This window comes from Monopterus albus, unplaced genomic scaffold (assembly GCF_001952655.1).
Source record: "Monopterus albus unplaced genomic scaffold, M_albus_1.0 scaffold9.1, whole genome shotgun sequence".
Taxonomy (NCBI): Eukaryota; Metazoa; Chordata; class Actinopteri; order Synbranchiformes; family Synbranchidae; genus Monopterus; species Monopterus albus.
In genome coordinates, this window is record NW_018127889.1 from 1,975,274 (window position 1) to 1,989,256 (window position 13,983).

At 39.9% G+C, this 13,983-nt stretch overlaps 1 protein-coding gene across 1 annotated transcript in view; it reads left to right on the forward strand.

Annotated features, from left to right (window-relative positions):
• The window catches only part of stxbp5a (syntaxin binding protein 5a (tomosyn)), an 80,866-nt gene extending 68,551 nt beyond the window's left edge, over positions 1-12,315 (forward strand). The window contains 10 exon segments of the mRNA XM_020588120.1: positions 5-107; positions 1,313-1,375; positions 3,121-3,174; positions 5,224-5,274; positions 6,385-6,624; positions 7,542-7,911; positions 8,371-8,536; positions 8,875-8,986; positions 9,092-9,312; positions 9,497-12,315. Of these exon segments, the coding sequence (XP_020443776.1) occupies positions 5-107; positions 1,313-1,375; positions 3,121-3,174; positions 5,224-5,274; positions 6,385-6,624; positions 7,542-7,911; positions 8,371-8,536; positions 8,875-8,986; positions 9,092-9,312; positions 9,497-9,538 (1,422 nt within the window). The 3' untranslated portion in view covers positions 9,539-12,315.
• The last annotated feature ends 1,668 nt before the right edge of the window (positions 12,316-13,983 follow it).

Below are 13,983 nucleotides of genomic sequence, written 5' to 3' on the forward strand. Positions count from 1 at the left end.
CCAGAAGACAGTAGTGCTCAACCTGGGGACGGTCGAGCTTTACGGCTCCAATGACCCCTACCAGAGACAGCCCCGGTCGCCAAGAAAGACACGACAGCCTTCTGGAGGTAAAGGGAGAAGAAGAAGAAAGGAGGGAAAACAAAACTTTAAATTTTTTTATCACCACACTTTTTATGGTTTCTTTCTAGTTTAGTACAGCCGCAAGACACACAGTAACTCGACATTGTGTTATGTCCACAGCTGACGAATCACACATCAAAGCTTCTTCTGCTCAAACTCAAAAACTGTCTTAGCATCTGATTAAAGTGCTGAGACAGAAAATCACACCAAACATCAGATACCATGTATCAATTTCACAGGCATAGTGAAGCTCATAGAAACTATGTAGAAACATTGTGCTTTGCTTGACTTTCCCTTTGTCCACCTGCCTCTCTCTGTCTCTCTCATTCTCATTCACACACACACCCTCTCTCAGCCTTTTACACTCACTGACACTGCAGCTTCATGTTACCATTGATAGACAATAGGATGCCTTTAGTATGGACACACTGCCATCATCTGTTAGATGATGGCAATGCAGCTACACAGATGATGCTGCAGTGTCACGATGATACACTGCCCCTACTTAGGCAAAAGTTAATGGATGGATTAATCAGCTGTGTGCTGATGCTGAGGGATTTCTTTTTGGTGTTCATGATATATTGAGCACAAACATTTATGCATTTATAAATGTTCAAATGAATGCACACACACACAGGACTGTGCACACATATACGCAGGTACTTGCACATGTAAATGCACGCTGAGCGTGTGGTGTCACTGACTAGTGAGCAGTGGGCTGGCATCTGTCAGAGCTTGGCAAGTGTGAACAGTAATCAGGCGTCCAGCTGTGTTTCTCTACCAACAGGGAGGGCTGCGTGCTTGGCTTTCTGCCTCACAGTACAAGGTCACACGCTCATACACAAACACGGACACAGCAAAGAGAGGAAATAGACTTAAAAATGGGTGAAGAATTACTGAGGTTGCACAAAATTGTTGTGTGAGTGGAATACAGTTTCCAGTGGGCTGGTGTGTTGATGTGTTTACTTGCTAAATAAAGATAACAGCAGACATGGGAGTCACCCATTTGTATGTATGGGCTAGTCTATTCTCCCAAAAATCTGGTATTATCTTAAGTTCTTTCTGAATTTGCAGTATGTGACATGGGGGGAAAAGGGGGGGGATAGCAATGTAAGTACACAAAATGCACACTGTTGTTCTTTTTTGCCTTATTTCATATTTAATGGGTTGAATTGTTTGATCTCTGCTGTAGGTCTGTGTGATATCAACGAGGGCTCAGCCACATCAGAGGATCGCTGCAAGTCCCCTACTTCAGGTATCATGTCCTTCAGTAGGGAAAATATAGCAAAGGCTTTGTGCTACGTAGATATAAAACCCAAACAGTGAACACATCAAAAATATACCTCCACTACTTTATATTTGAATGCAATAGAGGCACTGGTTAGAGAAAAAGATCGTTTCAAAAGAGCAGCTACTTTTAATACTGTTTTATTGAAATTGGTGCTCATCAAAGTGGAACTGTACGGGAGGGTGTTTTAGTTGAACCATTAAATTGTCTGGCTGCCAGTTTTATTCTGCCTCTTTAGAAGTACACTGTTTGAGTTTAATACTGTACGTTTATGGGTTTTTAAGAGTATTTCCCCATTTGTGCATGCATTATTTTACCACTTTGCAGAGTTCAATAGACAGGAATAAATTAGTTTTAATCGCACTCAGTATCCTGGAAAAATGGATACAGGCTCTAAATGTATCCATTCTTTATGACGTTAATTCAGTGTGACAGTGCTGAATTCTAAATTGAAAAAAGCTTTTAAAGAACTGGATTTTGCTGGAGAAGCACATTTAGTTAATATTATTAAAAGTTATTATTATCAATCTGAAGTATATTTTCACATATTCAGTAACTGCATAATTGTGTAACAGTTAAATACGCTGTGTCACTTGCCAGTATTATCTGATTTAAATTTTGACTTTTACTTTGTGTTAGGATTTCTTTTTTCTCCAGTCAAACATTTAAATGTGTGTGGGTGCAGTGTACTGAAGCAGATTCTTCCTGGTTCATTATCATATTATATATGATATTATATCAGGAATGTGACCAGATGAAACAAAGATTGTACTGACGAAAGCAACACAAATTTTGATCAACAGCTTTATGTCGCCTACTACTACTGTACATTATGCACCACTGCTAAATGTAAGTACAGGTATCGAGGCAATAGTGTGGAAGTGCATTGCAGTAATGTTGCACTTTACACTTGCCTTATAATCTATGTCATTAGTATTTCAGCTGAAAGCATGTGAAGACAGAACACCCCAGATCCATTTCATTAGGGGTGAATTGGCATTAGTGCACTGAAAATAAGGAGCTTTTTAAAAAGGTCAGACAGAAAACAAATTTCAAAGTCTGGAGTCCTGCTGCTGTTTCCACATATGATGGCTGTCCCAACCCCCCATCTGGTGCCTCCAGACTGCGGTCTGCTACATCTGTCTGCTCTGCATTATTCTTGTCTGCCTTAACAAGTCATTTATTTTGGGGCTAAGTGTTCTTATCCCCCTAAGTGATTATGTCCAGTGGAAGAACAGAATTACATTTTATTTTCATGCAGTTTTGTCTGTTTTACATGGGAGTCACCCATTTGTATATATGGGCTAGTCTATTCTCCCAAAAGTAGCAGCATGAGACATTTATTGCGACTTTATTTAAGAATATTTACTCACGTTTAGCTGTTATGTAGATATTAAACGGGACTAGAACCTCCCCCCTGACTTGATTAATCCAGCAAATTGTTCTGATGTAAAAAGGATGCAGTTGTAGTCTATCATATTTTCTTAACGGTGAATCTGTTACAGTGCAGGCTTTTATATCAGAAAACTTGGCATTTGAGTCAGAATTCTGAGCCAGCTTTAATGAAATTAAAAGGATAGTTTTGCTGCCAAGGACAAAAAAAAAAAAAAAAAAAGTGACTCATCATGGTAACAGCTTGTGTGTTGACACACTGAAGGGTGTTTCTAACTGCACATTTACTGTACTTTACTTTCCCCCTTACACCCCTAAAGTGTTGATGTCAAACAGCAATCTACAGCAGTTCTACAATGGAGGTGGTAGAGGAGGTAAGAGTGGCCAAAGATTTTCTTGAGAGGCTGTGTAGGCAGGACAAACATAGTCCAGATTTGTTTCCCCTCCCTGTTGTTTTTCCCTGTGGTAGAGAAGTTGTCTCCGTCATCCGTGTCACAGTCACCACAGTAGGAAGCAATAGACTAGAGGGAGAGTCGAAGTTTAACTTCACTTCAAGGTTAGCGTCTGTTCCACTATCTTTTGCTTCACACTGTAATAAACAGCTGTAACAGCTGTTTAATTTTTTACGATGCGATGCTCATATTTTACTGTTGAGCACACAGACCACACATCCAGAACTGAAAGCTCTTGGAGCAGAGTCTAACCTGTGGACGCCCGGTACATCTTAGTTGCCGTATACACATGTTGCCTGCTACATGTATGTAACATGAGTGTCGAATTGTAAATGTGCCTGTGCTTGATATCTGTCTTGATATGACTGTCCATAGTAAAGTACAGTATGATGAAACCTCAAAAGTGAGAGCAGTTCATCTGTCCAACTGTCTTTGTGTGCCTCCAGTGTGCCTTGATGAAGCTAATAAATATGTATCAGCTGTTTAAGTAGAATAAAATATTTTTTATGTTCATATGAGGAATTCATAATCCCATTCTCTTTCAGATTCAAGTGACAGCACGTAGGTATCTGAAATGACTATTTCATTAGAGACTGGGCGACTTTCCCAGACCTGGAATCCACGTTGTGGATTCCTATCTAATATAATTAGTATGAATCCTGTTAAAATCTGATAATGCGCAATACTTAAACTATACTCAAAGGAAAGGTCCTACACATTCTCAGTACACCCACATTTGTTTTCACTAATTACTGTAGACCTTCAAAGCTTAAGTAAAATTTCTGGAATAAGCTTATCCTCCCCCCCCCCCAGCACCCGTGAGGGTGGGGGCATTTCATTCATAAACCGCTTAGTCCCTGAACGGGGTCACGGGTGGGGCCGGAGCCAATACCGGCCGGCAATCGGGCTGGAGACATTTCCCCTCAGTTATTTTCTTTGGGTTCATGGAGGTTGTTGACCTCACATGATTCCCATCATAGCTCCACTCAACCTTAGAATAAACTAAAACGCCTGTGTGGGTGTCCAGAGCCTTTAATAAGATAAATACAAGGAAAGGTAAGGTTTCTATACATTGATTAAGTTCAGAAGCTTGACAAAGCAAGCTTTGAAAAAAATGCAGAAGAACTCAGTTAAGAGCCGCAGATATTCGAAGTATACAAAATCAAAAAAGAAAATAAAAACTGTTGTCTGATGTTATTTTTTTTTTGCTGAGGGGTGTTGGGGTGGGGAGCTGTGTTGCTTCTGAGTGAAGTAAGGAATGTTTCCACCTGCTTTATAGGGTGTTTAATCACATAGAGTTCCTTTTACGTTTTTATCCTGCAAACAGAGAAATCATACGCATTATCCTCATTCACTGTTGTATCTATTAATAATTTCACTCAGAATGGAAAGATTGGTATTCCAGATAAAAAAAATCTAGTGTATCTCACCTCATAAGAAAACATACAATATGGATTTAGACCAGGCAGAGAAGTGGAATTAGGTGTTTGTGTGTGTGTGTGAAGTTTTTTGGTAATTAATAATAAGGTAAGCAAGCTATAAACAGTAACCCAAGTCCACTCGGCCTACAATAGCTAGCAACAGTATTAACTTTTGACCAGTGTTTCCACTGTCCTCTTCCATCTCCTGTTCAGTATTTTGTTTCCTGTTATCTTCTTGTTCTTGGTGCATGCTCCTGTGGCAGTCCTCTCTTCCAGGGCATTGCGCAAGCACCGATCACTGCCTTTATTTTGTCTGTCACAGCATGTCTCTGTGAAATACAGGGTTGTCCTTATGCAGTATCTTCTTCTGTGTGAAGCATTTTGGCTCCTCTATTCAGTGACACAATCACCAGGCACTTGTTCCACAGCCTTTGCCCTGTATTTAAGCTTTGTGCATAATCCTAGCTCAATGCTAGTTATCTAGCTTTGCATGGCATCGTGTGTTAGCTTAGATGTGTCATTGTAAAGAGGGATGTTCTCTTTTTTCCAGCAAAGATGTCACGGAAATTAAGCTTGCCTACTGAGCTAAAGCCAGACTTGGGTAAGCCTTGACTTTGTGTCTCCAAACAATATGTATGAATTGCAGTGTACTTTTGTCACTCCCGCTGGACTTTACCACTTTTCATTAGTCCAGTTTTATCTGGTTATTAGCCTCAAAATTGGCAAGCTACGCATATGTTCTCCTAAGTTTGCATGAGACCAAAGTAGCACTGATCAGATCTGAATTGAAATTAATTGAATTAAGTGAAATTTTTTTAATAAATTCATTTTGAAATTCTGTGCAGTCTGACTCCTATCTTTTGACCTTTTTGGGGGTCTTACTAGAGGTCAGTGGTGCTAAGCTAAACTTTGCACACTCCATCTCACTGTAAAGCTTCCTGTAATTTTTGCAGCTTTCTCTTTCTCTCCTCTGTTCCTCACGTCTTTTCTTTCTCTGTCTGACTGGTTCCTTTAAATGTTTCCAAATATAAATCTCATCACTTTTAAAAAAAGATTCCCTTCTTCACGGGTATACAGCTTTCTTCTAGAGTACCATGGATGGAATGTTTAATTTCTAGGGGGTCAAATTAAAACACACCTTTACCTGTTTGCTTGGTTAAAAGAGTTCCAGTGTTACAGTATACACATGCAACCAAAGTACCTGTAGCCCTGTTGTTTTATACTGATAAAATGACTGTTTGAGGATGGAATATTTAAAAACCTTTGTGAAAATGTGCAAACTGCATATTTGTGTTGCATTTGCTTCTATTGTACAATATAGTGTAGGAACCCTGTGGGAGATATCAGTTAGGTTTATGGTGGTTCTGCTGTGTTGGCAGTTAGCATTAATGGATAACTCTGACTTAGAGATATAAATATTGTACAACAGCCTTTTACACATTTACCAAATGTAAAGAATGTCAGTGCATACACTCTTTTCCACTTTCCTGGATCAGCACTGTTGACATCTTACAGAGATCAGTTCTAAACACATACAGTTATACCCTATAAAAAATTGACCGTTTATCATTTTATTTTGTATGTACAGTACGGTGTCCACATCTGTCTTGTCTGTCCTATAGTTTCTTTGCTTTGCGAGTGCTTTACTTGTCTCTGTTTCTCCTTACTGTCCTCCTGTCTGTATGTCCACCACGGGGTGCCAACCCATTAGACCACCGGGACAATTCTTTCAGCCGCTCACGCTCCTCCAGTGTCACCAGCATCGACAAGGAATCCAGAGAATCCATCAGCTCCTTCCATTTCTGCGAGACATTTGCCCGGAAAGGGGACAGCACTTTGACACCCTGCCTGTTTGTGGGCACCTCACTGGGAACTGTACTGGCCCTAGCACTCGCATTGCCACCTGCTGGGGAGCAACGGCAACTGCAGCCAGTTATCATTTCACCTACGGGTGGGTAATAGGACTGTGAAAGGGAAAAAAAAGATTGAAAAATAGGGTGATAGATTATCTGTGTTGTAGTTATGGGAAATGAGGAGTAGAACTTGGTGAACAAAACGTGAATAAAATATTCATGCTGTTTCATTTAGGTGAAAATGTAAGGTTTTGTAGTATCATTCACCTCAGAACCTGACAACTTCTTCAGCCCAATGAGAAACATGTTAGTTAAAAGTACCTTGTCTTCATCTAAACAAAGAACAGTTATGTTTTCATCTGGTACTTAAAAAAGAAAACTGACCTTGATGCCTAAAAGACAAGTTAAATGCATTTACGTCCTCATAAACCATTTGAATATTTCCAAATCAGCATTATTTACATCCATGCCTACATTTACCATCAGCCTTCTTTGTGGTCTTGCTGCAGCATTTGTTCATTTCTTGGTGCCACTGTCATTTAGTGAAATAGGAAGAAACCATGGGACCTCATTTTGCCTCCTATTTTTTTATTTATTTATTTTTTTGGTCTGCCTGCACTGCACATTTTTTCTTGGTTGCAGCAGTTTTTCCCCATTTGTTGTTTTGGGTTGTACACATACTAAAACCCCTCAAATCTACTAATCTACTATCAAAACATTCCCGGCAACTCAATAGGGTACATGTAAAATTCAAAAATGAAAATTACAAAAATTGGAGGCAGGTTATATAAGATAAAGGAGCAGTAAAGTAAGATAAAAAGAAACATTAAGAAACTTGTACTGTCTTTGTATGTTCAAGGTTAATGTGCAAACTTATATTTTATGAACAGTAATGTTCATGGTAAAACTGTCCATCCAAAATTAGCGCTAAAAGTTTAAAGCCTTGTGAAAAAGATAATGCCACACAGTTTAAATTCAGATTTCAGTAACAAGCCTTTTTCTTTCCATGCACCAGGCTTGTTGGTGCGACTCAAGGGCGCCATCATGCGGATGGCTATCCTGGACTCAGCAGGGTCCTTGCTGCCCCCTGCATATGAGCCTTGGTATGAACCCAACATTACAGCAGATGGTGAAGAAAGAGAGAAGGTCCGTAAGCGCCGGCCCGTCTCCGTGTCGCCCTCCTCCTCCCAGGACCTGAATGAGAGCCAGTACGCTGTAGTGTGTTCAGAGAAACAGGCCAAAGTCATTTCCCTCCCCTCCCAGACTTGCATCTACAAACACAGCATCACAGAGACCTCCTTCATCTTACAGGCCAATGTGGTGCAGATGAGCCAAGGCATGTGTGTGGCGTGTTTCTGTGCCAACGGCCATATCATGACCCTCAGGTGAGAAATATGTCAGTCTGTGTGAAAGAGCAGATAGAAATAGTCAGTTATTAATAGAATGTATCAGCCATTAAATCATGTTCATATTATTGGATTTAAAGAGACCATTCAGATGAAGGATCAGAGGAAAGGAAGTCTCATGTGTCTTGAACATGTTTCTGTTATTCCTCTCTCTGTGCAATTTCTCCTTGCATCTTTTCCTTGTGTCTTATGTGGGTGGAACTAAGACAAGGAAAAGATGCAAGTGAGGGAAAGGTGGATGAAATTAAGGGATTTGGGGTTTACCCTGTGTGTTGGTGTGTACTCTGAGTCTGTTTGTCAATTAAGAGTGCATGAACAATGGAATGACAGGTACAGTGGACTGAAATATTTTAATTACAGTATCAGAAAGGCCAAAAAAGTATTGTTGTATTCCATAGATCTAAAATAACTTGAATTATTTCCATGTCCCCTGTCTAGTTTGCCAGGATTAAGACCGCTCATGGATGTAAACTACCTGCCTTTGACAGACATGCGGATAGCCAGGACGTTCTGCTTCACCAACCTGGGACAGGCCATGTACCTCTGCTCCCCCACTGAGATCCAGAGGATCACGTACAGCCAGGAGACCTGTGAAAACCTACAAGTCAGTTGGTACTTTATATACTGTATGTTTGTGGATTTCATAGTAAATGTTTAACTCTTGAAAAATGTTTTGCACTAGTTACATGTTGTACTGCATAGGAAACATTTTGTAATAAAGGCAACTGACATGATCATATCAAACTGGAGGAAATACAAGGTTATAGTATTGCACAGTTGCTGAGAAACTATACTCTGCTGTCTGCTAGGCCTTGCATGTAGTGTGCTATGTTTGTAGTGTTATGTATATATATGCTCTAATAGATAATAAAACCCTGAATGTGTAGACACGCAGTCAAACTGAATGTGCAAGTGTAATGTGCTTGTGTGTTGCTCTATTAGGAGATGCTGGGTGAACTTTTTACACCAGTGGAGACACCAGAGGCCCCCAACAGAGGGTTCTTCAAAGGTCTCTTTGGCGGAGGAGCACAGTCACTAGATAGAGAGGAGCTATGTATGACAGACCTACACATTCTCACATATACTGTGTTTCAGTCCTTTTAAGGCATCGTCTCCTTCACACGTCTTGTCCTTTTTTTCTTTGTGTTCTGCTGCTCAGTTGGTGAGTTAGTAGCTGGACGGGCATCTCGAAGCCTGGCTCAGCACATCCCAGGTCTGGGTGGCATTGAGGGCATGAAGGGGGCTGCCTCTGGCGTGGTTGGAGATCTGGCACGTGCTCGAATAGCTCTGGATGAAAGAGGCCAGAAACTGGGTGAGCTGGAGGAGAGGACAGCTGCTATGATGGCCAGTGCAGATACCTTTTCCAAACACGCCCATGAGGTAATGTTCATAAATTCATACTGTGGCAACATACTGTACAGTAGTAGCCCAAATTGAACCAAAAATGTCAACATTTATGAACTTTATAGACAAGAGAAGCATTAGTAGCTGATACCTTGAGTCACTAGGTAGGTATTCCGCATACTTTGAACCATGTTCTCACTCCAGCATTTTCTGTTTTCAGATGATGCTGAAGTGCAAAGACAAAAAATGGTACCAGTTCTGATTAGTAACAGGGGCGGAGCAGTATTTCATGGGCACGGCTGTCACCTTCCATTGGCTCACCTGGACTCACAGTGATCCCAGCGCTTGTCCATCTGTTCATTCATCCATCTCTCCAAGCCATGTTCACTGAGACACTTGGGATTTTCTTCCCTAGCACAATGTTGAATACTGTTCTTACCTCAGTCTTAAGCTGGAACTGAGGGGTAACCAGGGAAGGAAGGACAAGCTCAGAGGGAGCAAATAAAAGGCGCCTTTTTTATGTTCTTGTCTATTTGTTTATCTTCCTTCAACCTCTCCTCCGAGGTAGCCGACTGGCCTGCGCAGCTGGAGGTTCTTTGTTCTCATTTGCCAAAAAAGTCCTTCACTGTTGTCTCCACTTTGAGCCCATCGCGGGCCGCATTCAAATGAATGAACACAGCTGAAAAAAAAAAGACAAATACCTAATGAAGAAACAGACTACAAAAAATATTCTTAAAATGTAAAAAGAAGGAAAACAAATCTAAATACATCCTTATATATAAATAAATCTAATAAATGTGCAATGCTGTATTCACTTCTGAGTGACAAGTACTAAAGAAAGGGATCAAGGAGACAAGGTGGGAAGGCCAAAGGAGGCAGCGTTGGAGATCCACAGGAGGAGAGTGACACCTCCTCTATGCAGAGTCACAGGGATAAAAGCAACTTATTTTGATGTAAACTGGATATCTCATCTCACCCAACCTCTAGACTCCCCCCGTATCCCACAGACTTTCATACCAACCATTTGTGTGGGTGTTAATTTCTCTTTTTTCCCCATTCCCCCTATTTGTTATTCGTTGGGTTTTTTGGCTCTGTATTACTGGAAAATCTCTTATTTTTCTATTCTTGTGAAAGTGGATGATATTTGGTTTGTTGAAAGAGGATTTTGTGGCTTTTGTCTAACAACCAATTAATTTCTTCTTATGAAAAGGGCTGGAATTTAAAAAAGGAGGGCAAGGATATAAAAGGCATATATCATTTAGTACTCACCGACACACCAAGTGCATATGAACCATACATGTTTATTGTTTACCTGAGGATCTCATCTATTGACTTGTCCTGCCTCCCCCACCCATTAATGTCATAAGCTTCCACAGTTAGGATTAATGTGACTATACTGATGAGATCAGTGTTAAATGCACTAATAGTCTAGCCACATTTGTTGGGTTTTCACGAGTTTCCAAATTCTGAAGGGGGATTACGTACACGTAAGTAGAAAGCCTATTTATGTGTATTCATATATGCAGGATAATAGAAATATGAATGTGTAATCCTTTAAAAACACATTTCATTTGTCCTTTGCTGACATTTGCTTAGGCGAGAAAGTTGCCTGGGTGATTCTTTTATTAATACTGTATTTATTTACTGAGGTGCAAGAGACAGTTGTGCTTGGTGTCAGAAACTTCATCAATATCTTGTTTTCATTCCCATGTTTGCAGTAAAGCTCAAATCTGGTGCATCTATGTCTACCAGGCTATTAACCTTAATTTGTATATAAGTAAATAGTTTGACAATCTAAGACCAACTGGAAAGTAAATGTCAAGGTTGCTCCAGCAACATAAGAGGAGAGAGGCCATATTTTTTCTGACACCAAAGAGTTGCTTTAGCTTTTCTGTTGTCAATTGGCTTGTCACGCCATGAGTCTCAGCACCAGACGCAGTAATATGTGTACTTCCAGACGGTTTCACATGTGGAGTGCAGACCCAGGATCAGGCCCATTTAGGAATATTATAATCTTTGTCACCTTTCAGGGTTAAAGAAACTGAGCAAGTTGCAAAGGAACTCAGCCATTTATACTGTAGGAATATTGTGTTACAGTGTGTCATATAATGTAACAGCTGGACAAATGTTTGATGTTTAAAGTGACCTAACTGCTGGGTGATAAGAAACAAAACCCCGAAGCATTCCACTATGGCTCAGACACACAATATTTATGGTATTCATCTATGTGTGCACCCATGTGTGAATGTATGTGTTTGTACTGTCTGTGTTAGGGTGTGTTCATGTAAATTAAGTGATATTACTGATGATGATTTTGTTTAATAATTGATGTTGATGTCCTTGTCTCTCACCAATCAGCAGTCTGTGCCCAGTTGAGTGTTTGTTACCCAACTAAAACCAATGATGACAAAAACTAAATAGAATAATGAGCATTAGAGGATGACCTCTGAATTCTGATTCACACAGCGCCCCTTCACTTTTCAGTCCTTGCCTTTGTCCTCTGATTTCTCTCTTTTTCTTCTTCTTCTTTGTGCTTAATTGTACTGTGGATGCTGGTAGGTAGCACTGTTGTTTCCCTTGTGGTGAAGAAGAGATAAAAAAAAAAAAAGATTCATGAAATACAGCTGGGTTTATCTAGAGGTCATCCCTGAAACCTTGTTCAGCATCTTTCCCTCCAACCCAAGTGTTTATATGTGTTTGGTTTTTTCTTTTCTTTTTTTAAATGTTGTATACTTGTCTTTTCATCTTTGAGTGATTAGTTTCTTGTCCGTGCACTACAGTATGCAGTGTTCCTACCCAAACAATTCACAAAGTCAGACAACGACAAGAGGGAATCCTGTCCATTTGCCATACACCATCTTTTCTCCTGGATTTAACAGTTATCACTGAGTTGCAGTATTTTTCTCATTGTAGCCAATTTTCTTGTACAGTTTTATGCAACTTTCACATGGATGTTTATGACTATCTTCTGCCACAGAAGTTTAGAAATTCTGTAGATAGAGATTACTGTGCAATGGAAAATAAAACTGGAAAATGTAATTTTGTCTTAAAGTGTCTGAGTTCAAATATAAAGATGGGGGGGGGGGGGTGCATTACACTAGATGCATCTGTACACTAGATGGCAGCAGACACACAGAGTTGGCTCATACCTATTACAATGACCAGACCAATGATGTACTGTAGAGTGGTTAAAAATCAGACTGGCCTGCGAGTTATCGTTAGCTGATCTGACTAGGTAAAATTTAGATTAAATCTAACAAAATAAAATGATGGATAAACCAGAAATTGGTCATAGATGCAGATCTGTTTAGCATAAGTCACCTGGTGGTCTGTTGTTTGCCTGTTCTGTGTTCCCCCTTTCTTAGGGCAACACAATCCTGTATTGATCACACTAAGTGACTTCCGAATGTGCTCTCTGGTTTCTTTGAATTCATGACACAGGTGACTCAGTGGTCAGCGGAGCTCTCAAAGGTCGCCTTTTTTCACAAGAGTTTTGCTTTGCTCTTGGCAGCTTTTCTATGCTTTTAATACTTGAATTACAGGAGATGGCAAAGTACCTTTAAGTGACCCCGATCGTGACTTTGGTAAGTGTTGTGGCTGCCACTAGAAACACTGTAATTATCTTGCACTTGGAGGATTTCTATAGTATTTTTCCACTTAACTGCTTTACAATAGACCACTACATTTAGGAATAGACTCTTGAATAGAGATACAATTATCCTAATCTCAGTCAAGCTACCCACTGTGGTCAGTAAGTTCATTCAGTACTGTATTTATAGGGAGTTGTGATGAAGATCAGTTACTGCAGAAACCAGATGGTTTCCAGCCAAGACATCCTGCACGAAGAAAGATTTACAGACTGTAACTGTACATTGTCACTCAGGACTTCCTGACCTTATGAGTAACTCATGCTTGGAGGCCTGTAGGTGGATTTCATATAAAATGTCTGCTGGCTGGAGGATAACGCAGATCATGACTGAATGTTTTTATCTGATACAGTATATGATCAATCTTTCTAAAAGCAGATCAATAGCTGCTGTAGGATCATCTGCAAGTCAGGTTTAAGGACATATCTGGCAAATCAGTTGTTCTAAAAGTAACAAGTTAATAAGCAGCATTGTTCTTCCCTATCTAGTGTGTTTAAGTCAGCCTGTTTTAACTCGCAATTTGTAAAAAGGATTTATACAAAAAAATCCATATTTAAAATCCACAATTTAATGCAAAAATAACAGATCTAAACAAAAACACATACATGAAAATTATGACTCCCCTCTCCTTACCCTGTATGCTCCCTTTCCACAAAATAAACAGGGCTTATGGTCTTGTTCCATATCATCCTTCCTTCTTTATGTAGGCAGACCTATTACACAAAGTGCTATAATAATTGTATTAGGGGAGTACATGTATTTTTCATTAAAAGATAAGGTTCCATGGCTGCGAAAGGTTAAAGGGTATGATGAGAAGAGTGGGAGCTAGAGGGAAGGAGATTGGTTGGGTGGGGAATAATGTTCATTTGTTCAATTTTACAGAAACCATGAAAAGAAGGTTACAGGGGAGGAAACGTGTGATGATGTATACTATTTCAACTATTAACCTTGTTACCTTGTTAGTGCATGTTGAAACACACACAAATATATGTTTAAGCAAATGTGACTCATCAGTTTGACTGTTGCCATGGTGACCGGAAACATGAATGTAAAAAGTCAG